This window comes from Kwoniella dejecticola, chromosome 4 (genome assembly GCF_000512565.2).
Source record: "Kwoniella dejecticola CBS 10117 chromosome 4, complete sequence".
NCBI lineage: Eukaryota > Fungi > Basidiomycota > Tremellomycetes > Tremellales > Cryptococcaceae > Kwoniella > Kwoniella dejecticola.
This window is the reverse complement of record NC_089304.1, coordinates 2,109,523-2,131,397: the sequence shown is the minus strand read 5'-3', so window position 1 is coordinate 2,131,397 and position 21,875 is coordinate 2,109,523. Positions and strand designations below refer to the sequence as shown.

General features: G+C 49.0%; 10 protein-coding genes across 10 annotated transcripts; 1 reads left to right on the top strand and 9 right to left on the bottom strand.

Annotated features, from left to right (window-relative positions):
* Window positions 1–35: 35 nt before the first annotated feature.
* On the bottom strand, window positions 36–1,464 carry I303_104058 (uncharacterized protein; the record flags this gene model as incomplete). Its single annotated transcript, XM_018407387.2, has 6 exons — window positions 36–466; window positions 593–608; window positions 738–956; window positions 1,071–1,154; window positions 1,219–1,352; window positions 1,455–1,464. 6 exons carry the CDS (start codon window positions 1,462–1,464, stop codon window positions 36–38), a joined length of 894 nt encoding a protein of 297 aa, XP_018264195.2.
* Window positions 1,465–4,128: 2,664 nt separating this feature from the next.
* I303_104057 (uncharacterized protein) lies at window positions 4,129–6,334 on the top strand (the record flags this gene model as incomplete). The annotated part of the gene is made up of 5 exons (XM_018407386.1): window positions 4,129–4,382; window positions 4,445–4,500; window positions 4,565–5,478; window positions 5,549–6,041; window positions 6,099–6,334. 5 exons carry the CDS (start codon window positions 4,129–4,131, stop codon window positions 6,332–6,334), a joined length of 1,953 nt encoding a protein of 650 aa, XP_018264194.1.
* Window positions 6,335–6,620: 286 nt separating this feature from the next.
* Window positions 6,621–7,313, bottom strand: I303_104056 (uncharacterized protein; the record flags this gene model as incomplete). The annotated part of the gene is made up of 2 exons (XM_018407385.2): window positions 6,621–6,894; window positions 6,976–7,313. The coding sequence occupies 2 exons, from the start codon at window positions 7,311–7,313 to the stop codon at window positions 6,621–6,623; spliced, it is 612 nt and encodes a 203-aa protein (XP_018264193.2).
* Window positions 7,314–7,996: 683 nt separating this feature from the next.
* I303_104055 (uncharacterized protein) lies at window positions 7,997–8,629 on the bottom strand (the record flags this gene model as incomplete). Its single annotated transcript, XM_018407384.1, has 3 exons — window positions 7,997–8,013; window positions 8,078–8,220; window positions 8,307–8,629. The coding sequence occupies 3 exons, from the start codon at window positions 8,627–8,629 to the stop codon at window positions 7,997–7,999; spliced, it is 483 nt and encodes a 160-aa protein (XP_018264192.1).
* A 668-nt stretch (window positions 8,630–9,297) lies between these two features.
* On the bottom strand, window positions 9,298–10,026 carry I303_104054 (uncharacterized protein; the record flags this gene model as incomplete). The annotated part of the gene is made up of 3 exons (XM_018407383.1): window positions 9,298–9,314; window positions 9,392–9,597; window positions 9,695–10,026. The coding sequence occupies 3 exons, from the start codon at window positions 10,024–10,026 to the stop codon at window positions 9,298–9,300; spliced, it is 555 nt and encodes a 184-aa protein (XP_018264191.1).
* Window positions 10,027–10,746: 720 nt separating this feature from the next.
* Window positions 10,747–11,358, bottom strand: I303_104053 (uncharacterized protein; the record flags this gene model as incomplete). Its single annotated transcript, XM_018407382.1, has 3 exons — window positions 10,747–10,763; window positions 10,836–10,936; window positions 11,030–11,358. The coding sequence occupies 3 exons, from the start codon at window positions 11,356–11,358 to the stop codon at window positions 10,747–10,749; spliced, it is 447 nt and encodes a 148-aa protein (XP_018264190.1).
* Window positions 11,359–12,209: 851 nt separating this feature from the next.
* Window positions 12,210–13,646, bottom strand: I303_104052 (uncharacterized protein; the record flags this gene model as incomplete). The annotated part of the gene is made up of 4 exons (XM_018407381.2): window positions 12,210–12,241; window positions 12,837–13,219; window positions 13,354–13,466; window positions 13,593–13,646. The coding sequence occupies 4 exons, from the start codon at window positions 13,644–13,646 to the stop codon at window positions 12,210–12,212; spliced, it is 582 nt and encodes a 193-aa protein (XP_018264189.2).
* A 274-nt stretch (window positions 13,647–13,920) lies between these two features.
* Window positions 13,921–15,587, bottom strand: I303_104051 (1-aminocyclopropane-1-carboxylate deaminase; the record flags this gene model as incomplete). Its single annotated transcript, XM_018407380.1, has 6 exons — window positions 13,921–14,096; window positions 14,215–14,588; window positions 14,744–14,927; window positions 15,032–15,152; window positions 15,335–15,460; window positions 15,528–15,587. 6 exons carry the CDS (start codon window positions 15,585–15,587, stop codon window positions 13,921–13,923), a joined length of 1,041 nt encoding a protein of 346 aa, XP_018264188.1.
* A 674-nt stretch (window positions 15,588–16,261) lies between these two features.
* I303_104050 (uncharacterized protein) lies at window positions 16,262–18,288 on the bottom strand (the record flags this gene model as incomplete). Its single annotated transcript, XM_018407379.1, has 7 exons — window positions 16,262–16,506; window positions 16,654–16,713; window positions 16,843–16,977; window positions 17,147–17,384; window positions 17,524–17,561; window positions 17,691–17,822; window positions 18,045–18,288. 7 exons carry the CDS (start codon window positions 18,286–18,288, stop codon window positions 16,262–16,264), a joined length of 1,092 nt encoding a protein of 363 aa, XP_018264187.1.
* A 467-nt stretch (window positions 18,289–18,755) lies between these two features.
* Window positions 18,756–21,786, bottom strand: I303_104049 (uncharacterized protein; the record flags this gene model as incomplete). Its single annotated transcript, XM_018407378.1, has 10 exons — window positions 18,756–19,070; window positions 19,195–19,491; window positions 19,576–19,659; window positions 19,719–19,738; window positions 19,800–19,862; window positions 19,924–19,969; window positions 20,044–20,277; window positions 20,396–20,734; window positions 20,861–21,608; window positions 21,677–21,786. The coding sequence occupies 10 exons, from the start codon at window positions 21,784–21,786 to the stop codon at window positions 18,756–18,758; spliced, it is 2,256 nt and encodes a 751-aa protein (XP_018264186.1).
* Window positions 21,787–21,875: the final 89 nt, after the last annotated feature.

Genomic DNA, 21,875 nt, shown 5'->3' with positions numbered 1-21,875 from the left:
CGTGCCCGCCTTCGCATACCCGTACCCATATCCCATCATATATCCTCTATACGTATTCTCGGTATGGTCAAGCCAGCTGCTCTAGCTTTACCTAACACCTTCATCGCCTGCTTATACAACGGCGCATCAATCATCGACCCGTCCAGCGTATATGCCCCCTTCCCAGCCCTGTCATGATGCTCGAAAGAGAATCGTACACGAGCTGCTTTACGTACGGCCTCTTCGCTTGGCGAGAAGGATTGATGGATGATATCCACTTGATTCGGGTGTATCGCTTGTTTGCCATCGAACCCTAATCTCCTGCCTTCCTCTGACTCCTCGCGTAGGGCTTGGGGATCTTTGTAGTTCACACATACTAGATCGAGAGCTTGTAACCCGAAAGCTTTGGCTACTGTGACTAATCTCGAGCGGGGGTAGAGCAGTTCTTCGCGAGTGGGTGTTCGAGTCAGTCCGACGTCGGCGCAGTCTAGGTATATTCAGCGCGATTTTGTCGCTGTATCATCAGCTCGTGGCTGGGCCAAACGTTGAGTGGAAAGATGTTGGGTGTGATGAGGTGTGAGAGGAGGGAGGAACGTAGAGGTGTATCACGCACAGTCTTCAGCAGCGAACTGGGGGATGGATGCGAGGATTAGTATAAATGATACGCGGCGCACTATGAATTTGGGCTCTGACATAATGCTTCGTGTTCGAAGAAGACAGCGAGACAGGAAGGATCAGGAGAGCTGGGAGAGACATACGAGCAAAGCATCCAAATGACCTTTCCCACTCCTTGCTATGTTTTCAATCTCAACCATCGCCCTAGCACTCTCAATCATCGCTATAATCTTGATTGGTCTTGAGCTTCCACTACGCTTTTCCGGCGGGGCCAGCTCGTTGATCTTGGAGACCAAATAAGAAATGTGTTCTGCTGACTGTGTTTTGGGCAGAGCGATAGTCTCGAGATGTCTCGTGGGTAGCTAATTCCTATTTGTCAGCACGGAGAGTCATATGTGATGATGCTTAGCGATACCATCATATGGGTACGATGAGATGATCAACCACTGCATTGACAGAGGTGATGAGGGACTCACAACCGCTTGCAAGTCTTTCTCCTCGAATCCCGTTCCCAGCGCATTGATCCGAGCTACTACTTCGCCTTGAGGTCTTCTATCTCCCTTTCTTACACCCCTCGTCAATTACATTGATTCGTCTTACATCTTGTGTATGTGGGTTGCTCACATTCAGTATCCCCGCGACCAAGTTCCTAGCTTCGGCTTTCTTTCCTGGCGATACGCTGTCCTCCAGGTCATACGCTACTGAGTCCGCCGGGCTGCTGAATGACTTTTCTAACATGCGAGGGTTCGAGCCTGGGACTGTTCGGTGTGCATAACATACCATGATTACGCTAGTCAGTCAAGAGATAGCCCAGCTTACGCAATACTGGCTGGATCAAGGGATGACCAAGATTGACTGACCGTATAGCATTGCTCGTCTCAATGTCGGGAATGGGATTTCGAGCGTTGACGTTAACAGAGCCTGAGAACCGGTGCATCTGAGTCGAACTCCGTCCACCGCTCTGGTAATTCCGATTCTGGGCGAGATTCTGAACATAAGGGGCAGTCAGATCATGGGCAACAAGTATAGGATTGACCTCGAAAAGGCTGAAAGACAATATTGATATGGTGAAGGTGAGGTGACGCGTAAAGGTGGAGGGAGGAGGAGGAATACTACTCGCTCAGGAAAGGATCAAGAATGTCTTGGCATCTTTCATTGTCATTGACGCCCATTGTTTCAACACCTAACCTAGACGCCAACAGCGGTTTCTGCTTCAAGATATCCCAAGAAGCTCAAGGGTCTGAGGAAGCGCTGTACATAATGCAGATCATCTAGGTACAGTCTGATACATGCGGCCAGCGGTTCCAGGAAAATGGTACGACAGCGAACAACGAGAGGAAGAAGAGTACAGAATTTGATCAATGGAATCAAATCAATACCTCTCATCGCTATCTTACCGCCTTGCTCGGCATTCAGTCTCAGCTTGATCCTGAAGATGTCGATCATTTCTTGGGCTTGAGCGATAAGCAGATAATCGATGTCTTATCGATAAATACTGGATTTGTAGCTCGATACGTTGATCTCTTCAATCTCTTCTTTGTAAAGAACAATGACAAGCTATTCTAGTCGGTAGAGTCGCTGTCAGTGCATTAGGACTCTAGAGCTTCTCGTGTTCCTTTTTGTTTTCTGATAGTCCATGACTGGTAGTCCGTCGCTTGATTTCGAAATTACACAGAAGCGAATGGCCGGTCTGGTTGTGCCTCCTCTCTGTTCCAGATGTTGCGTGCTATTCTCGAATGAACGACGAAGTGCTCCAATGTTTGGATTGAGTGGGTCTTCCTTGACCATAGGGGGTCTGTCAGGTCAGGGGAAAGCTGCGAACGCATTGAGGAAGAAACATCTTCCCAACTATCTTCCTAACTCAAGTTGACAGATGTGCGTGCGATGATTCTGAGAGGATCGCTGGCTAGCCCCGTGATTGCAGGTGTACTAATACGGTATTCCGCCTATGCTCCACTGTGGGTATAGGCACTACTTCGCTGACGTCTTCCCTTACTCTTGGTGGGCTATCGGCACAACATTTTATCGATTCTCCAGCACACATACGCCTCGAATCCTAGTATGGAGCACTGAGATCTTGCCAACAAAGTAGCCGCTTCGTCATCATCAGTGTCATCCTGCGTCATTGGAGATGTGCTAGAGCGAATTAGATTGAGATCTAAAAATAGCGGATGAACGTGGATAAAGCTAATCAGATAGGAACCAAGATGACAATTAACCGTAAAGGCGCTCTGACTTGTCTTACGTAGTACTCACACTGCGCATAGCAGGTCAGCTTCTGATTCGGAGCGCTTCTTCCGCGACGGCCGATTGATCTACACGCGAATACATATGGGCAACGAATGGGCCACGGATCGTAGACGGGCCGCTTTTACCCAGCCCTTGGAGCATTGGAGCATGAAATTGGTCCTGAACGATACTCAATCGAAAGGACAGTGGAAGCCGATCGTGCTCATGAACATCCTTCATGTATCTCTTCTATGACTGGCGATTGGGTAAGATCCTCTTCGTCTGACCAACGCTCTCCAGACCAGTCATATTGTGCATGTTTTTTCTATTCTTTTCTTTTCTTTTCGGTCGACGAGTAATCTGCATCATCCAATGAAGCCCGAATGCGAAGTGGTGGTGAAGCCACAACGAGTGCGTCCTCCTGATCGTCGGACAGGTACAGTGCCCCTGCGTACGCGGAGGCAAATGAGATCATGTGTATCGCTCCGAGAGGTGTCTGAATGTCTTACCACCGGGATCTGCGTAGTCACAGGGGTACGGATAATTGTTCTAAGACCGTTTCTCGCGAGGTTATCGAGCGCGCAGCTAGAGCAGATCGGGTGAGATTGCCTCAAGCTACTTGTTGAAGGCGTAACGAAGCTGGTGAGGGGCTTGGTCAATCCAAATCGTTTAAGTCTGGTCCAGGCAAAAATGTAGAACCGAAAACACCCGATCGAGTATTTCAGGGTAAAGGCTGAGAGTTTAAAGAGGAATGCTTTATCAGATAGGTCCACAAAAGGACGACCTCAGGGTCAAGGAAATAATTTTTATCTGATATCGGCCGAAATTAGTCAACAGAGGTGGTGCAGAAAGTATTATTTTCGTTTATCTCGCTATCTTGGCATGTGTACCTGAACGCAACCTTCTTCACCCCTTGCCCCTCCCCCTCTCCTCTCGGTGCTTGTCTTGTGCTGCCTCCCTGGATGAGTGCCCAAAGAGGAATCCACAGAGGCTCAGGGCAACCAAAAGGATATGTTGTTGTCTTCCCTCTCGATCGCAGTCTCCTGAGTGACATTGATCCGGTCTTACCGAAAATCACGCTCCACAGATGTACCTTATTTGTTTTATTTCGGATCTGCAGTAGAGGAAGGAAAAATTTGCTTTCATATTGCTTTTCACTGTCCAAGCCAGATTGGTAAAGACCATACTATAAATAGAGGTATATTGCTTGGACACCCGTAACTCAGAACGCACTTCCTCAATCTCCAATAACCACTCAACTTGAGACGGTTGACACTTCGACTTACTCAGTCGAAAATCAGCAACATGGCGGCAAGATTATCATCAGAACTTCCGACTTTGGACGCTCGACCTGGTTTCTCCAGAGCCGACACCGATGCTGGTGGACACAATAAAGAGGCAAAGCACGCCTTACCTGATAGCGAGAGCCAGAATCACTCTCAAGATGATCACACCGACAAGGAAAGCATCGAGACTATGGAGAAATATCCTGGTGTAGCCAAGATCGAAGCTTTGTACATGGTTTTCGGTAAGGGTACTAAGCTCTGGGTTCTCTGGTTGTAAGTGAAGTTCCCGATCGATCAATACTGACGCAGGCTGATGAGTTCCACTTTGCTAATAGCTCCATCGGTCTCATCTCTTGTGCATACGCTCTGAGTGATATGACCACCTACTACTGTACGTACAATCCCGCCTCAGAGTGCTCTTCAGCGCGTATTGATCAGACACACGAACCCCGCAGACGTCCCTTTCGCCACCTCCGCCTTCGGTGAACACACTGTTCTCGGTACTATATCCGTTATCACTGCTATCATGGCCGGTGTGGCCAAGCCCTTTATTGCCAAATTGGCCGATCTGTGGTCCCGACCCGTCGCCATCGCTTTCGGTGTCGTCTTCTACACTATCGGATACATCGTCGTCGCCGCTTCTAAGACCGTTGCCGACGTCGCTGCCGGTGAAGTCATCTACACCTTGGGTAACACCGCCTTATCATTCGTCCAAACCATTTTGCTTGGAGACATCACTTCTCTGCAATACCGAGGTCTGGTCAACGGTCTTGTCTCGCTCCCATACATCCCGTTCGCCTTCGTTGCTGGTAACATCGCTGAAGGTCTGAACGTGTACACCTCGACCGACGGCTGGAGATGGGGTTTCGGGATGTTCTGCATCATCGTACCTGTCACCGTCACTCCTGCTATCCTAATTCTCTTCTGGGCCGACTGGAGAGCCAAGAAGGTTGGAGCCCTTTCGTTGGCTTCTTCGACCTACGCAAGAGACCGAGTCCTTTCTCAAACTCAAGCACCCAGGAAGCCAATGACCCACATCTTGATCGACTACGCCAGAAAGATTGATGCTGTTGGACTCTTGTTGTTGGGTTTCGCCTTCGCCTGTATCTTGACTCCCTTCACTCTCTCCTCCACGGCTATCGGCGGATACACCAACCCTTCGCTCATCGCTCTCCTCGTCGTCGGCGGTATTCTATTCATCGCCACCATCGTTTGGGAATGGAGATTCGCTTCGCACCCTATCATGCCCCTCCGAATCTTCAACAGGACTTTCATCTGCGCTGTCGGTATCGACTTCATGTACTACTTCTCCGGATACCTGTCTGACGCCTACTGGTCATCCTGGCTCTGGGTGGCTCGAGATTACGACGTGAGTGGTCCACAGCTTTATTTGCGTCCCTAATGAGATTTCTTGCTGATGAATGAACATGGCTACCTAGTCCAAAGACTACACCTACATCCTCAACATTCTTACCGTTGGTCTCTGTGGTCTTTCCGTCCCAGCTGGTTTGATCATGAAATACACCCACCGATTCAAGTACCTCCAGATCTCCGGTCTGTGCTTCCGAATCATCGGTATGGGTCTCAATTATCTCTCAGTCGCTGGCAACGGTTCGAACGCGGTCATCGTATCATCCCGAGTGCTCATCTCAACCGGAGGAGCCATCTCTGTCATCTCCTCCCAAGTCGCCTCGCAAGCTTCCGTACCCCACAACGATCTGGCTTTGGCCGCTTCCATCCTTGCTTTGTGGACCTCCATCGGTGGTGCTATCGGATCAGCCATCGCTGCTTCAGTATGGAACAGACGAGTCCCTGCCATGTTGGAGAAATACGTCGGTGATTACTACAACCAAAACGCGACTGCTCTTGCCGAGATCTTTGGATCCATCTACGTTGCTCGAGCCGCTGAACCACGAGCACTGATCGTACAAGGTAAGCCACCTCTCCGAAAAGCTTTGATGACCGCAACGCTGACGGTGAATTCCATAGCCTACGACGAAGCCATCAAGCCTCTTTACCTCGCTGCCCTCCTGACCTCCTTCGTGTCTTTGATCTTCGGTATCTTCACCAAGAACTACGTCCTCGATGACAGACACAATGCCGTGGAAGATACCAAGATCCACTTCAGATCAGAGGAAGAGACTGCTCCTGAAGTTGTCGCTGCCAAAGCTCAAGAAGCTGAAGCCCATGCAGCTGAGAGACTGCACACTGAGGGAAGGCTTTGATGAGCTTGTATTCATCGCCACCGGCTGGAGGATTTCCCTTGTTGAAAACCCTCACGTCAGGTAGGAAACATCTTGGGAAGCAGGAAGGGGCTGAAGACAGTCGTTTGCGGATTTCGGACTATAGCAATACCTTATAATAATTACTCTGATAGATGCATACGATTTCTTCTTCCGATAGCCGGACGTACATCAAGTCGAGCAAAATGATAGAGATAGTATTGTACCACCCAATCCCTCATTTACACAAGATCAAAGACTGAAAAAGAGCGCTCTTCATCAGTAAAACCTAAATACTGAATGATCGCTGGTCCGGACTGATACAGAAGCCATGAAGGAGAGCGTGTCCGCAAGACTCACCTTGCTGCATGGCACTTTGGGCCGAATCAAAGCCTGAGTCACACTTCGCCATCACAAAATAAGGGTTATCCTCGATCGCGGCATCTGAAGACCAAGGCTCCGCCTCCGGAGTGTCAACAGTCGAGTTGAAGCTTAAGCATCGTTTCTCGTCTTTGTTATCTTCCTCAGACAACAAGAACCTATTGTCACTTCCGAATATCCAGCTGCGCCATTGTCTGACATCGTTAGCTCGGGTCACGATCCGGGTCAGTGTAGCTGATCACAAAATACCCCGGCGCACTTACCTGCGGCCTTTATCCGTCTTGACCTCGGCTGACGGGACTAGCATCACCAGCGGACTATCTGGTGCGCCAGACACAAGAGTTTTGTTCGTTGTTGTCCCGTGAAATGTCACGTCCGCCTTCTCATCAGGAGTGACGTACCATTGAGGAGCTTCTTCGCAAGGACCTAGAATCAAAAGAGTCTCGCCTTCGCTGTCGTTCTGGGGGGTATAGAGATATTGACCAAGACACCTGCCATCGATTCTTAGTTTGATTTTGTGCAGATCCTCCCCCCGCTGAAGTAGAGGCCCTCCTAGGACCATTGATGTAGCCAAGAGGATGTAGGTAGCTAGTGAGAACATTCTCTCTGTACATGGAAAGTGTTGATTGAAACAAATCCCAAAGACTCCCTGTGTCTTGCCATATATAGCATTTCTTTCGCCATCCTGAGGGGTTGTGATGGATTCGTTCATTACCATTTTTGGCTTGCTGTCCATTCATCTCTTAATATGTCAAAGGATCGCGGTTCATCAGGGCAGCGGGAGTATCAATCGTGTGTGCACCAACCGTCACAGATTTCCTTTCATTTGGCTGATACCCCTTGATTGATTCAGTAGTACAAACAATATCAACATCAATCTCCTGGCAGGTGTCTTGGAAAGAGGAAACCATCCTTTGGTCACCGGTGAAAACGTCATACTGTATAGGTAGCCTATCTCCCCTTATCCGCCCCTCGGAATACCGATGGCTTGTCTCAGGATTAATCTGGCTAAAACGCTCAGTGATGGCAATGGTGGTCAGACGATGAGTCCAAGCTTTTATCCTGAGGCTTGAATCACAATTCTTGTGACAGCTTCGCGATCTGCAATCGAAACTGACATGGAAAAACATTGTTCATCAGAACGAATCTGCTAACGATGACTTGTCTATTGTGCATATCGGAGATCCTGACTATTGTAGTCCCGCTCGCGTTTGACTCGACGCTCGCAATAACACGCTAGCCGATACCTTCAACAATTCGTTGGTTCTTGCTAAGCAATGCTCCTCATACGAGGTCCCATACTGTAGTATGAAACATGAGAATCATCTAAGTGACTCGAGAGATACTAGAAGACGCTTGACTCACCCTCAGTGTAAGCGTCTGCAGGTTCACTGCACACACTTGTTATGATCCTACCACCGTCGCCGCCAGTGGCGAGGCACAACGTACGATCCTTTGAGTCCTTCTTCGCCATCTGTACTTGACCATTCTCCTTGAAAATCCATTTCCTGAACGTGCAACGGTGCATTTGTCATCAGTCATATGATGACCATCCGAGTTCTCTCACTTGAACGGATCAAATAGCAGGACTCACGACTTCGTGGCATCCGAGACCGCTTTCGCGTCTTTGTGGTAGATCAAATTCTCCTTCTCGCCCGACCAGTAGACTACGTCATCATAGCCCGTGTCCTTGAGATTGAGGTAGATCTGGCTGGCATCGCCTCCGACCGAAATCTTCACAGCGGGAGCAGTTTCGCAATCGGCGGTGCCCATGAAAGTCATGTCCACGGTTGGGTCTTGAGCTGCGAAGCAGTACTTGGTGGCGATGCTTTGAAGTTTGTGCGATTCGACTTTAGCGAAGGCAGGTAGAGCCACGATCAGACTCAAGAAAGTCGATGCAACTGTGATAGTGACCATTTTGTATTAAAATTGGCTTGAAAGTATAATGAGTGAATGCTAGATTCGATAAACACTGGTTGTTGCAATGTAAATGGCAAAAGATCACAGAGTGGACAAGTACGGGGCTTTACTATATATCGCTTCAGTACCAGCCGGATGCTCGAGATCCAACTTGATAATCACTCCAAGTCAAAGGCTAACGCTGTCATGACGGAAACGAAACGAATCGCACAAAGGTAGTATCGGCAATTCGACAAATACCCCTGGCGATCAATTGGCAGATCATTAGGCAATCACGCTCCAGAAGAGTGATTATCGGTATCAGCAACCTCCCTTTGTCTCGCTGTACGTCGTCAACATGCTGCACTCACAGGAGCCCGACCACGCTAGATTGAAACTTGAGAGGAACCGCATTGCGAACGAGGATCCTCCGCTGTCGAGGAGACGGCTAGCTCTGACTTTATCTGTTTTCGCCGCAATGCAGTCATAAAGGATCGATCTTGCATGCCTGCAATTGCGTGTGGCGGCGCTTTCTCAATATCTCATACGTGGACAAACAAATCGCACTGACTGCTATATGCATACACATAATCTATCGCGGAGAACATCCGAAGCATGGACACGTTATGTCATACCAGGTAGCATCGACTGAGACTCTGGGTTTCACGCCACGAATTTGGATCCAATCAGACAAGTTCGAAGACTATTCGAATCGGTTGGTCAGCTGCTGTGCGACCAGTTAAGACCGAAGGCTCTGCAATCCCTCTCATACTGACTGACCTTGCTGCAACACACTCTGGTCTGTGTCCACTAATCCTGAGCCGCATTTCGCCACCTTGAAGTACAGTGTATCATCGCTTGCCATGCCGGTATACTCTGAGTCAAGTGGCGGTGCTTGAGCGCTCGAATCGAAGCTCACACATCTCTTGCCACCTTTCGCATCCTCTTCGTAAAGTAAGAATCTGCCATCGCTACCATAAGTCCAGCTGCAGATGTTGCCCAATGAAACCATTTAGCTCGAGCAACAAGTGATAGAACCTCTTATTTTGCTTCATAGGATCGTAAAGGGATTTAACGACTTACTCGTGTCCGATATAATCGGCAGCCTTGTCTCCAGTGATCAGAAGCGCCTCCTGACTGTCTGCCGATACTGACACGAGCAGCCGATCGCCGTCCTCCGCTCTGAAGACGACGCGTGCCTTCTGATTCGGTGTAAGAGACCAGCTATGGGCCGCATCACAAGACACTAAAGCCAATGACAGATCGCCGTTATTGGACGGGGCTAGAGCAACGCGATCTAAGCATCTTCCGTTGGCTTTCAATTTGATTTTATGCAGTTCTTCACCCCTTCTGTCGATTGATGATCCCAAGGCTACAGAGCTTGCGAAGACGAGGAAAGCAGCTATGGAAAACATTGTGATGAACACTCGTCTTTACCGTTTCCAAGCTAGACGGGATGCGGTTGCTAGCTTTGAGGCCGCTTTATATAGCCTGCTACCCTTGCCCAGCGTTGATGACTGACAAAGGACGATGGGCAAGGTCATCGGTGTGGAGTTTCTTTTGTTCAACCGAAAATTGAAAGGTTTCTCGTCATGATTGCTAATTATAAATTGATTAATGATTGTGGTCCACCTCCTTTATCGACCGCACTGAGAGGCAGGTCTCGGTTCAAAAGGGGAAAATCCCATGAATCGCCCTCGAGTTCTAGCCGCCATGGCCATCAAGGACGAAGCGCTGGGTGTGTCTCATCTCCTTTTTCCCCCACCCTTTTGCAATGCCCCAGCCCTAGACTGTCAGCACACCTGCAAAAAAGACTCCTTTCATTGAGCCTGACGAGGCAATACCCCTTGTTCACCACCAGCGATACGCCGCGCTTAGATGCCCCTCGCGTTAGTTCAGGGCAATAAGATGGCGCGAAGCAGAATGTTGATCCAGCCAACGACGGTCATCTCATCCATTATCGACCATCAGTCTCATTTCTCTTCAGTAAGAGATATAGTACGTCACAGTCGTGCATAGGAATCACGCCGATGGAGTACAAGGGGAATGAATTGGATCAAGCTACAACTCCCCAAAAGAACAGTGACCATCTGCTGCACTACGCCGTGCTCTGCGATGTTACCTTATTCACGAGTCTAGACAAGCTCCCACTCTGATCGTGGAATACACGATATATCATCAGCGTAGATCAAGCCAATGAATGGATCGTCACAGCGCAACTCACCCTGTTGATCGCCTTTACACGGCTGCAGGGTGACCCCTGCGCCAGCTGTGAGGCATAAATCGGCAGCTGCTAAGTTGATCTTCTGGTCGGCGTATTCCCAACTGAGACATAGCCCATCAGTCAGCAAGTCTGTCGGTCGCGTTCAAGTGGTCAATCAAGTCTAGCAGACCGTTCAATTGAAAGCAATCACATACGCGGTCTTGGTAGTCTTGGTCAAAGTAGTCGAGATCTGGACAGCTGGGACGGTAGTCTCGCCTAGAACGACAAGACTAGCCGAGCTTCCGCTCTGATCATCGGAGAAAGTGATCTCACCCCCTACGTTCCATTTGGGTGGCTGAGGGGTACCTTCACACTTCACTAGAGAGAGCTCGGCAGAGACGGAGTAAGTGGGATAAGGGGCGTATAGGCATTTTTCGGTGCCTTTCAACTTGATTTGTCGGCCTTCTGCCCTTGGGACCAACGATGATGGTGCGGCTGAAGTCAGTCCTAACAAGGAGACGAGAACGCAAGTGGTGAAAAGCATGTTCAGTGGTCAAAACGTGTGGGGCTGTTTATCATACAGTAACAAAGATCGCTGGCGCTGTCAACGATGTAGAAGTAGGAAGAGGAGTGTGTTGCATCTGATCTGTATTTATATCTGAGCTCCCTCGGTGAACAACCTCGGCGAGGCGACTTATTGGCTTTACCTCCTTTCATCGTGCAGCAGATTCTGTAAGGGATACTTCGAATTGGTCACGATTGCTGGTCAATCTTGATCTTAGTCGATTGTGATTGATGAAATGACATCATGACTCCGAAGATCTGAGTTTGCGAGACCAATCAAACAATGATACGGTATGCGATCCAGCTCAGCAATGGCTGCGCTTTGGATTAGCCGTCGAACCCCAATAATCGAGACCATTCGTCTCCTGCGTCAGTAAAGCGCAAGTGCTTAAGAAATGAGCTGGTCAACTTGGATCACCGAAGCAGTCAATGTCAATCCCAATGTCCTTCCACTTTTCCCCTGACATCCGAAGGTCGACTATAGCTAAACAAGAGGTAAATTCATATGGCATGCTGAATGTTTTGATGGTATCATGAATGAGCGATCGACGAGCGGTGTTGGTGGACAGGAGAGTCTTCTCTCGATTAATGGCCGATGATCCGTACTTGAGCCAAAATACACTTCAGCCAAGCAATGTCGTGCCCGGCCGACAAATCTTTTCTGAGTTCTGTTAGGTTACCGGTGTCGTGAACTCAGGTGCAGCGTGACTATCTCTCACTTCCACTTCCAGAGAATGGATGCGTCCGGTCCATAGTGGTATCGCGAGCTGATCTTCTGGAACCGGCCTGAGCTGTCGAAATTGTAGCTGCGGGGCAGGCGCTGCAAAATGCTTAGAATCCTGTACGCGGAACCTGCGGTAGACCTGAAAAGCTATTAGCTTTGTGCATGATATTCTGACAAGCAAGGATGGATGAATTATGACAAAGGCCAAATTGAGAGATATGACAGGGAGAATTCAACAATCGTATGAAGTATAGTCACTGCGATGCCTAACGGGAACAAAAGGGACCGCCATGTGATGAAGTAGTGCGTGCGAAAAGATCTAAATGTGGGATATGGGTTGAGGGACGCAAGCGAGGCGCGTAGGGACGAGGAAGAGAAGGAGATGGGAAAACAGACGGGAGACAAGGTGCAAGAGCCTTGACCCGGTGAGAGAAGAGAGACGGAAGGTAGAGGAAAGAAGGAAGGACGAGAGGGATCAACAAACGAGACAGGGGAAAGAGGAGAGGTGAAGGGGAACGGCTGGCGAGGCCTGGGCCAAAAAAATGGAAGGGAGGGTTGCCAAAACAGGTACAACGAGGTGGATGCGGTCCAGGGGCATCTTACATCTCACGAAAGGTGAGATGGCATGGTATCGAAGAAGCCAGACAAGAGATCACTCGATGGTAGCAGGGACATAACAATCCTCTTTGTAAAGCCGTAGCATCGCTGTTCCGGAACGAGTATAGCCAACTCACCTCTCGATACCTCTTTAGCCTTATTACCCATCTCCTTCCTCTTCAACTCGTTCTTCCTCATTTCGAATATATGTCTATGCAGAGCATACTTCTTGTGCGTCGGTGCCGGTAATGGGGGCTGGCTCGGCGATGGCGATGGCGATGTCGCGGTGGGTATTGAAGGTGTGTTAGAAGCAGGTGATTTCACCTGGTCTTTATCTTTATCTTTATTTTTGACTTTATCCTTGTCCTCGGCTCCCTCCTTATCCTTATCTTTACTATCGTTGTTGCCTTTCTCGGCTTTGCGCGCTTCTCGAGCTTGATGCTCCGCTATAACCTTCTTTATATCTTCTGCTGATGGGCCGGGACTCGCTGCAGGGGTTGGAGGAGATATAGGTGACGCACTGTCATTTGATATTAGTCGGGATGTGGAAAGGTCACATGGGTCGATGGGCAAGGGTACACTTACAACCCTCTGTCATAGTGGAGAAGTCAGCTCTGACGGTCAAGCGGGACTGAGCATTTCAATGCGACTTACGCATCCAACAAGTGTCCCTCACAGGTATACAAAAAATCCTCCGTTTTGAGCGTAGCCAAGACTGTCGTCGTGGGTCGATGACATATATAGCAAGGTCTGGCTGTACCTGTCTTCTACTCCCCCCTCTCGCCCCGATCAGCGATGAGATCTTCTCCTATCTTCAGCTTCTGAGAGGAAAGTCACTTGGTAGGACTAAACTTCGATGGAATAGATCATGAACTACAGGACACAGCACTGACTCGTTCGTAGTAAACATTCTGTAAAATCGCCGAAGTGGATGCCGGGCTTGTCATGTCGCTTATGTATACTTGCAGGACAGTCCACTGTCCGGCTTGATCTACATGAACAGGCTCCGGGCTGAGGAGGATAGTGATGTGATTGAATCTGGATCGATCCGAAGCTAGTTGTCATTGGGAAAAGACACGAGCGCTCAGAGCGGTGCGCGGTTCACCTCCACTCGGTTGGCCCAGTAGAATGAATCAAGATATTCATCCTGAATGTCATCACTGCTTTTATGGATATGCATCAGGCTAACTACTGAATCTACCTAGGCGGAGCTTTGATACTTTAGTCATGCGGGAAGTAAGAGCTATAAGCGTTCAAAGCGGGTTGACCACCCAAGTGGATATACAGAACATTCGAACCTTCCTTGATTGATCCTTCCTCGATCAACTTGATCATCCCCGCTAACGATTTTCCTTCGTACACTGGATCCGTGATGAACGCGTCCGTGTTGGCACCGACTGAGGAAACATGAATGTAATACGTCAGCATGGACTCAGAGCTCCACGATAGCACATCGACCAAGAAGTACAGGAGTTACTGGGCCGCAATTTAGATATCAAAGAGAGCATCACTCACGCTTCATAGCTGCTATAGTCTCATTATCCGGGATCCCATAGATACCCGCATGGAACCTCTCATCGAGAATCACATCGCTCTCCTTGACCTCTTTCGAGGGATCTAAGAGCTTTGTCGTATTTTGCGCGATCTTCAGAACTTGCGCCTTAGTCGCTTCTGGTTTTCCACTTGCGTCGATACCAATCACTTTCCTGCCCTTTCCTTCTAACAACGCTCCAACTAAAGTGCCCGCATGGGAAGAGCCAGTCACCGAGCAAACTACGATAGTATCGAAGTATAGGCCCAAGGCTTTCTCTTGCTCGGCGACTTCGACGACCATGTTGACGAAGCCCATACCGCCCAAAGGATGGTCCGAGGCGCCTGCTGGGATGTAGCTGTGGTCCAGCGACAGATCAAATCAGCGGTTTGAACTGTTTGCCGTCACATTCACAGGATATTACGATGAGATCGGGGCAGGGTGTACTCGGTTGCCCGGTGGATCACGGACCTGTTCATTGAGCATGATGATTGAGGAAGCGAACAGACTCACTATGGTTTCCCGCCTTTCTCTTGAACATCCTTGAACGCAGCCTCGGTAGCGGCCTTGTGCCCGATATCGAATGTCTCCTGGTTGAGCCTTACATCTCCACCCATCAATCTCGATAAGAGGATGTTTCCAGTTTCCGCGTAGAGAGGCGGGTCAATCGGTACCCATTTCTCTTGGACCGTGACGGCTGTTTCAAAGTCCAGTCCAAAAGATATCAGCATGTGTTACGAGTATTGATCAAATCACTGCTCATACGGGAAGCCAATTCGACGCGGAAGTAGTCGGACTCACCTTTCAAGCCCGACGAGACGGCTGTAGCGGTGACTGCTCTTGTATGGTTCGACTGGACGCCGCCGACAGATACTAACGTATCGCACCCTTTGGCTTTGGCGTCGGCTACGAGGTATTCGAGCTGCACGAGTGACACGAGCAGAACGACACAACGGCAAGTCGATATGATATAGAGTGATGTGATGGGACGTGCGGATAAGCAGTCAGATCAGCCAATGACCATGCCACTAAGGCGGAGATACTTGTCATATACATGGTAAGACCGGTTAGTAGAGGAAGCGGGCTGGCCGAATTATAGCTCACCTTTCTGACTTTGTTACCACCATAAGCTAATCCCGAATTACAGTCTTCCCGCTTAGCGTAGATGTTCACTTTCCCACCTAGGTGTTTGGTGAGACCTGGTAAATACGATATAGGTGCTGGGCCGAACTGCGTAGTTGTCAATCACATTGCTCTGAGACCTTGCTGTCTGTTTATAAGTGAGATGCAAACTCACGAGGAATTTCTCTTTGGGGATAGCTCGTAAAGCTTGGATATATTGCGGTTGTTCAGACATGATGTGTTGCTTTATTTATCTGCGTTTCGTTTGCTTGATAGAATAGACATTCAACAAGGACAGATGGTGAAGAATGTGGGTGCGAACCAGGATACTTGGCTACGATCACCTGAGCATTTCATGGATATATATGTGTACGCCTAGTTGCAATCCGCCTGGGTGGTTGGCCGATAAGGAGAGGACGGAAGCCAGGAAGGGAATAATGGGAATGGAATTGACCGGTTCATATCGGTGTTCAAAGTCGCTAATTATTATTCGAGTCCTGTTGGTGGATTTACCCGAACCCTGTGACCTTCTTCAATCTCGAGATAAGCCATGCAAGTCATGATACGGTATTCCGAATATAATTTGACTCGACTGCTACGACCACTGGCGTGATCATCATCGGATTCGTATTCGATATCATTGGGACTCCGCTGACAAGCATGCGTCTGCGGCGTCACAAGGTTGTTCCGATGACTTGCCATCTCAAGGCAAGGCATACGCCCCTCTCGAATACAATCATCTACCTGCCTGACCTTGGCTTACAATTTCAAATGACCTGAAAGGACCCAAAGAACCAATGCATATCATTTTCTATGAGCTCTACTCTATGCAGTCTAATCCAGTAGAACATTTGACCTGACCCAATTTCATCCGATTATCGTGCATCTCCCGTCCCCATCTCCTGTAACCTAGTACCCTCGTTCAGGAATCACCTTGTTAATAGGTTTCCCACCCTCCCTGATCCTCTTGACATTCTCCAACAACAGATCAGCACCAACTTCGAAGTACCCCTTGACATTCGACGACGTGTGCGGGGTGATAGTAACCAATGGATGGGTGTATAACGGATGACCATCGGTCAAAGGTTCTGGATCCGTGACGTCCAATGCGGCGCCGGAGAGATGCCCTTTGTCAAGAGCTTTGAGGAGTGTCTCTGAGAACATATGAACGCGTTGCATCGACCCATCGTCAGCGTTTGTTTCTGCTCCTCTCGAGCTTGTCGTTGAGAGGGCTTAAGACGCATTGGACTCGGTCCAGGAGGTCATGTAGAGGGTGTGTAGGACGAAAGATCCGTACTCACCGGATTTGAACAAGTCTCCTCTGCCGACATTTATCAGGATCGCATCTTTCGGCAAAGCGTCTGAAAACAACGACAATGCGAAGACCCAGAGGGCGGTATCAGTCATTTGTCATCACATTCTACATTGCAAGACAGAGAAAGCGAATCTGATCAGGCAGATAAGTGATATGGGGACACACAGTCACTCACCGAAGTGCTCATCCTTCAACAGATTTTGGGTTTGCGGCGTGGAAGGCAGACTTGCAATCAAAATATCCGATTTTCCAAGGAAAGCCTTGAACGATTCGGGGTCATTAGTCGAGTAATAAGCCGATGGGATGACACCTGAGCACATTGGAGATTTAGCGTTGACCGATGAGCGATAGTGCGCGGTGTCATTGCAGACAGTGGTAGCGATGATCATTCGTACAGCGCACGTCATCACACACGGACCCAAGTACAAAATCAGACAGATGGAGGGAGAGATAAGGATGATCAAACGTCAAATGCTCACCCTCTTCATCCCCTGTGCCAGGTATGATATACCCCTCGTCCTTCCTCTTACTCCCCGTGGAATTAGCAGCTATCACATTGACGTTGAAAGCCTTGAGCAGCCTCGCTGTCTCCCTGGCGATATGTCCATAACCTAACAGACCGGCCGTCTTGCCGTACAACGATCTTCCGGAATTACCGAAATCCTCAGGAGGCGGAGGGGGTAGTTGAGGGATACTTCGATCCCATTTTTGGGTGTTCTGATGGAATATCATAGGTGTAAGCCAAAGAGCGCCAACGCTTCTGAGGGCAGGAGGAGACTTGCGGGTAGAAAGAGATGGACATGTGGGGCTGTGGTAAGATGTAGATGAGGGGTCATGAAAGGCGTAGATGACTCACTCTGGTGTTGTAAGTCTGTAAATATAGATGCATGTACACTGCAGCAATGGTGATATCAAATGTGAGCTTAACCCTCCGCTGAATCATCATCTGGGCGTTTGCTTTGAGAAGGAAGGTTACACTTGAGAATTGAGCTGAATGCTAGAAGGCGATGGAAATTTACTCACAGCTGATGGTTTGTGATAGGATCCATTGGGGAATACTCAACGAGTGGATCCCACTAGCAGACGAGATGGTTATTTGTTTTCTGGCTTCTTCCGATTTGAGTGCGGGCGAGTTCAAAGCGTTGTTCGCGCCGGCTGTAGCGAGGTGAGGGGAGTTGTGACAGTATGAATGAAGATCAGCACAGGCACTAATCCATTACCTTTTTGTTATCGTTCATTTCGTTTTCCTTGTTTCTTGATTGTCCTCCAACCCATCGCGTGCAAGCGATCTGCTCATCCCCAAACTCATCCTTGTACTCGTGCTCCTTCATATCGGACAAATACCAACAGACCACTCCCACTCCGACTCCGACTCACCACTAGTCAACTGGACCAACTTCAAATTCGGCACATCCGCAAACTCGAGATAAGGTGGTATACCCGTATAATTCGCGTACCACACATCTGCCTTATTCGCTAAGTCTTTAGGTACCTTCTTAGCATCCTCTCCCTGTCCACCAGGAGGGTAATGATGTACGCTCTTGAAGTGCGTTTTCACCTCGGCGAGCTTCTCCGGAGAGAGGGGGGAGGTGATTATTAGATTGGATAAGGATGGGGCCATCATTGGAGCGAGAGGATTGGACCGGCTGGCGTGTAGATGAGTAAGAATGAGAGGGGAGGGGGAACGTTTGGCCTACTGCCTTCGTACTTGAAGAGCTGGAAAATACACAATGGATCGAAGTACCGACTTGACTGCAGATAGAAAATCGAAAGAGAGATGTCTGGGATTGCTGCTGCTGCTGCTGTACGGTGAGTCGGATTTGACCGAAGGGCCGAGGTGATAAGGCATCATCCACCGTACGCATCACGCCATTGGAGGGCGTTTAGTCATCTTACTCATCGCATCGCATCGAATCGCATCGAATCGGATGCATACTCGTATTGATGATATCAACATCGATGAAAGTGAGCAGTGAGCAGAACGTGATAAGCAATGGGAATGGTTATATATATAATATACATGTATAGATACATATTGTATAAAGCAGACGAAGCAAGCATATGTACACCCTTTGCTCAAACAAACTACTACCCCTGCGCCTCCTCATTCCCGTACGCATTGCTCTTATGCTTCGGCACAAAGTTGAACGCGTCGTCCACTTTACCCAAGAACATCTCGGAGATCTTGACCCAGTCATTCGAGAACGGACTACTCAACAACGTCTCCAACTCGTTTCTCCCCCTATACGCTGGTGGTCTCTCATTCAATTTCCCAGGTAACCTCTCCAACAAGCCTATAGGTACATATCGACATTGGAACGATAATGCCTCGCACAAGAATCGGCGGGTCGTGTTTATTCCTTGAGTGTCGGATCCCCAGTGCGATAGACCAAATTCGGCGTACTAGTCGAATTGACACGGCACAAAATTCAGCTTCAGGTTTATCTTTCTTTTGGCTGGGTTGAAGTGATTGTAATTGGATTCCGCTTCTAGGATGGCTTGCAGAGACGCAGACGCCCCGACTCACCTTCCTTATACCTTCCAGCCTCTCAGTCGCACTGATATCCCACTCCCTCCTCTCTTTGATCTCAGTAAATATCCAAGGCTTGATCAGAGCCCCTCGAGCTACCATGACCCCGTCCACACCCGATTTCTCCATCTCCTCGTAATACCCTTCGGACGAATAACAATCTCCATTACCGAATATAGGCACAGGCGGCAAGTTCGCGTCCGCCAGTGATTCTCTGAGGGTGTCTGCGCAGGTCTTGATGTATTCCCAATCTGCTAATTTACTATATCGCTGTGTTCGAGATCGGCCATGTATCTAATGTCTGTCTTGTCAGCCATGTACGCTTGATGTTCTACGCTTGATACGATACGATAGAATGGGGGAACAAAGGAGACGTACGGTCAAAGCTCCTGCACCCCACTGAGTAGCGAATTTGGGGATGAGCTTGTGTGCGTTTGGCTTATTGTTTGAGATACCCGTTCGCTACGCCAAGTAATAAATCAGCTGGAGCATTCGGGTTGTGGGGTGATTCAAGTTCTCACGAATTTCACGGTAAGCGGGACTGTGGGTAACGACAATTCAGTCAGCCCTCATCGTATTGAAAGGCACGAGACGTGGCTTACCATCTCCGAGAGCTCGGTTCATCCCCACTAATATCTTGGCCAATCGCCCAGGCGCTTCCATCACTGCATTTATCTTTTTTGTCAGTGTCATGCGACTGGGGGAGCAGACCTTGATGGAACTCACAAGCACTACCTGCCCCTTGGTTGAATACTAGATCGATAGGACATCCCTGTGACGTATCAGTCGGACAGAATCAGCTTAGACGTCTGCATCGATGGCGAAATCAAAGAATGGACAGCGTACCATGTTGATATCGACAAAGTCCACTCCGCCATATAGCTCCTTCCTGATCAACTCAGCAGCAGGCACCATCCTATTCGCGTACCCTCCTGCAAGCTGTATTCCAAACATCTTTTCGCTCTCATGTCTTCTGCACAAAGCCCATTCTTCGTTATGCCCCGATACGAGAGGCTGGGCAAGGGCCATCTCGGAGATGGTTATCGTCGCTCCGTAATCAACGCAAAGTCTTCTGAAAGGCTACCACCGATGCAGGTGTCATCAGTATCCCATATCCCATACTCAACCGTCATTTCTTGTCCAGCTTCAGAGTTCATAGCAGAAAAATCGAAGCAAGATTGGTTGGGGATCGACTTACCAGATTTCCAACCGTAGTTAGAGGAGCCAAATACCTCCCACCCTCCCAATTCAACCTCTTCTTCTCTTCCGGCCGAAGAGGAACGTCCATAGCCTCACTCTCGCCCACTACGATACCCTTCTCCTCTTGAGCCGAATCGCCATTCTGATTGAAAGCGCTCTCTTCCTCGTTGAAAGCTGCTTCTTCAGAGACAGCCGCGTTCAAAGACGCTTCTTCCGAGACGTCTTGTTTGCGTTTGTGGGACTTTGATTTGCCGAATTTCGATTTGGGATTGTTCAGTGTGAAAGGCTTGTCGGGCTCTACTACCGATAAGTAGGCTTTGGAAAAGGGGAACTCGTACTAAGTGAGTGAGTCGGATCAGATCATTCGTCAGCTCAGCTAAGGGATCGAAACAGATAACAAATGGACCTCGGCACATCGTGTACTCCAGCTAATCTGTAGTTGTTGAGAAGCTCCTTTACTCACTTCGTTCCTCTTGAGCTTATTTGTCGTTTCCCATTCTATCCAGTTGGTTTCGCCACCTTTCCATTTACCCTTGGCTTCGTTATCGTTTGTGGAGAAGTCCAGGAGTTCCCATTTGCCCAGCTTTTTCGATGACGACCACGACGATGGAGATGAGGAAAAACCATTTTGAGCGTCTGCGTTTTCTTTGTCCTGCTCACTTGATTTCTGTGCTTTGGAGGAGCCTTCCTTGTCGTTGATACGCTTGATATGATTACCCAAGAACCGACATCTCCATCCGTACGGACAATACCCTAAATCTTTCAGAACCGGACAAACAGTCTTCAGATTGATTTTCTTCCCTATCAGATCGTTTTCATCTTCTACTACGCCGGATTGCGCTTCTTCATTGACGTATGGTGGATCCGGAAGGAGTGTTGCGCTTGGATTCAGGTATACGTCCGAGGGTTTAATCTCGAAATACCCATCCCAACTATGATTGAATTTACATGTTTCCCCCCTATCGCACAGTCCAGTAGTCTCCCACGCTTTACATATCTTGATGCTCATCTCTCGGATGACGGGGAAATGACGACCTTTATTGGCGCCTTTGCGCTCTTTCTTATCGTTTTTATTAGGTTTACGTCGTTTGTTGTCCCTCGCATCGCCGCCGCTGCCGCCTGTCACGCCCTCAGCGGCATCGTCGTCGCCTATATCATTGAGTACTGAGGTCGATGCCCCGTCGACAGTGGATGTTGGGTGGAGAAGATACCTGCACAGGAGGTGGGCTTAGTCAGTCTATGATGATGAGAGGCAAAGGCAGACGAGTGCAAGACTTACTCGGCCTTGATGGGCGCTGTTCCGGCTGGTACGGGGCGAGCAGAGAGAGAAGTCTCGGGTCGAGCGGTGGCCGTACCGTCTTCAGATGGTGGCTGCTGTATCTCCGACATGGTGCTGGAATTTCTATACCGTCACGCTTGACTCGATAGGGCAGACTGAGAATTGATGATTTGGCTCGTCGTAATTTCTGATGGGTTTA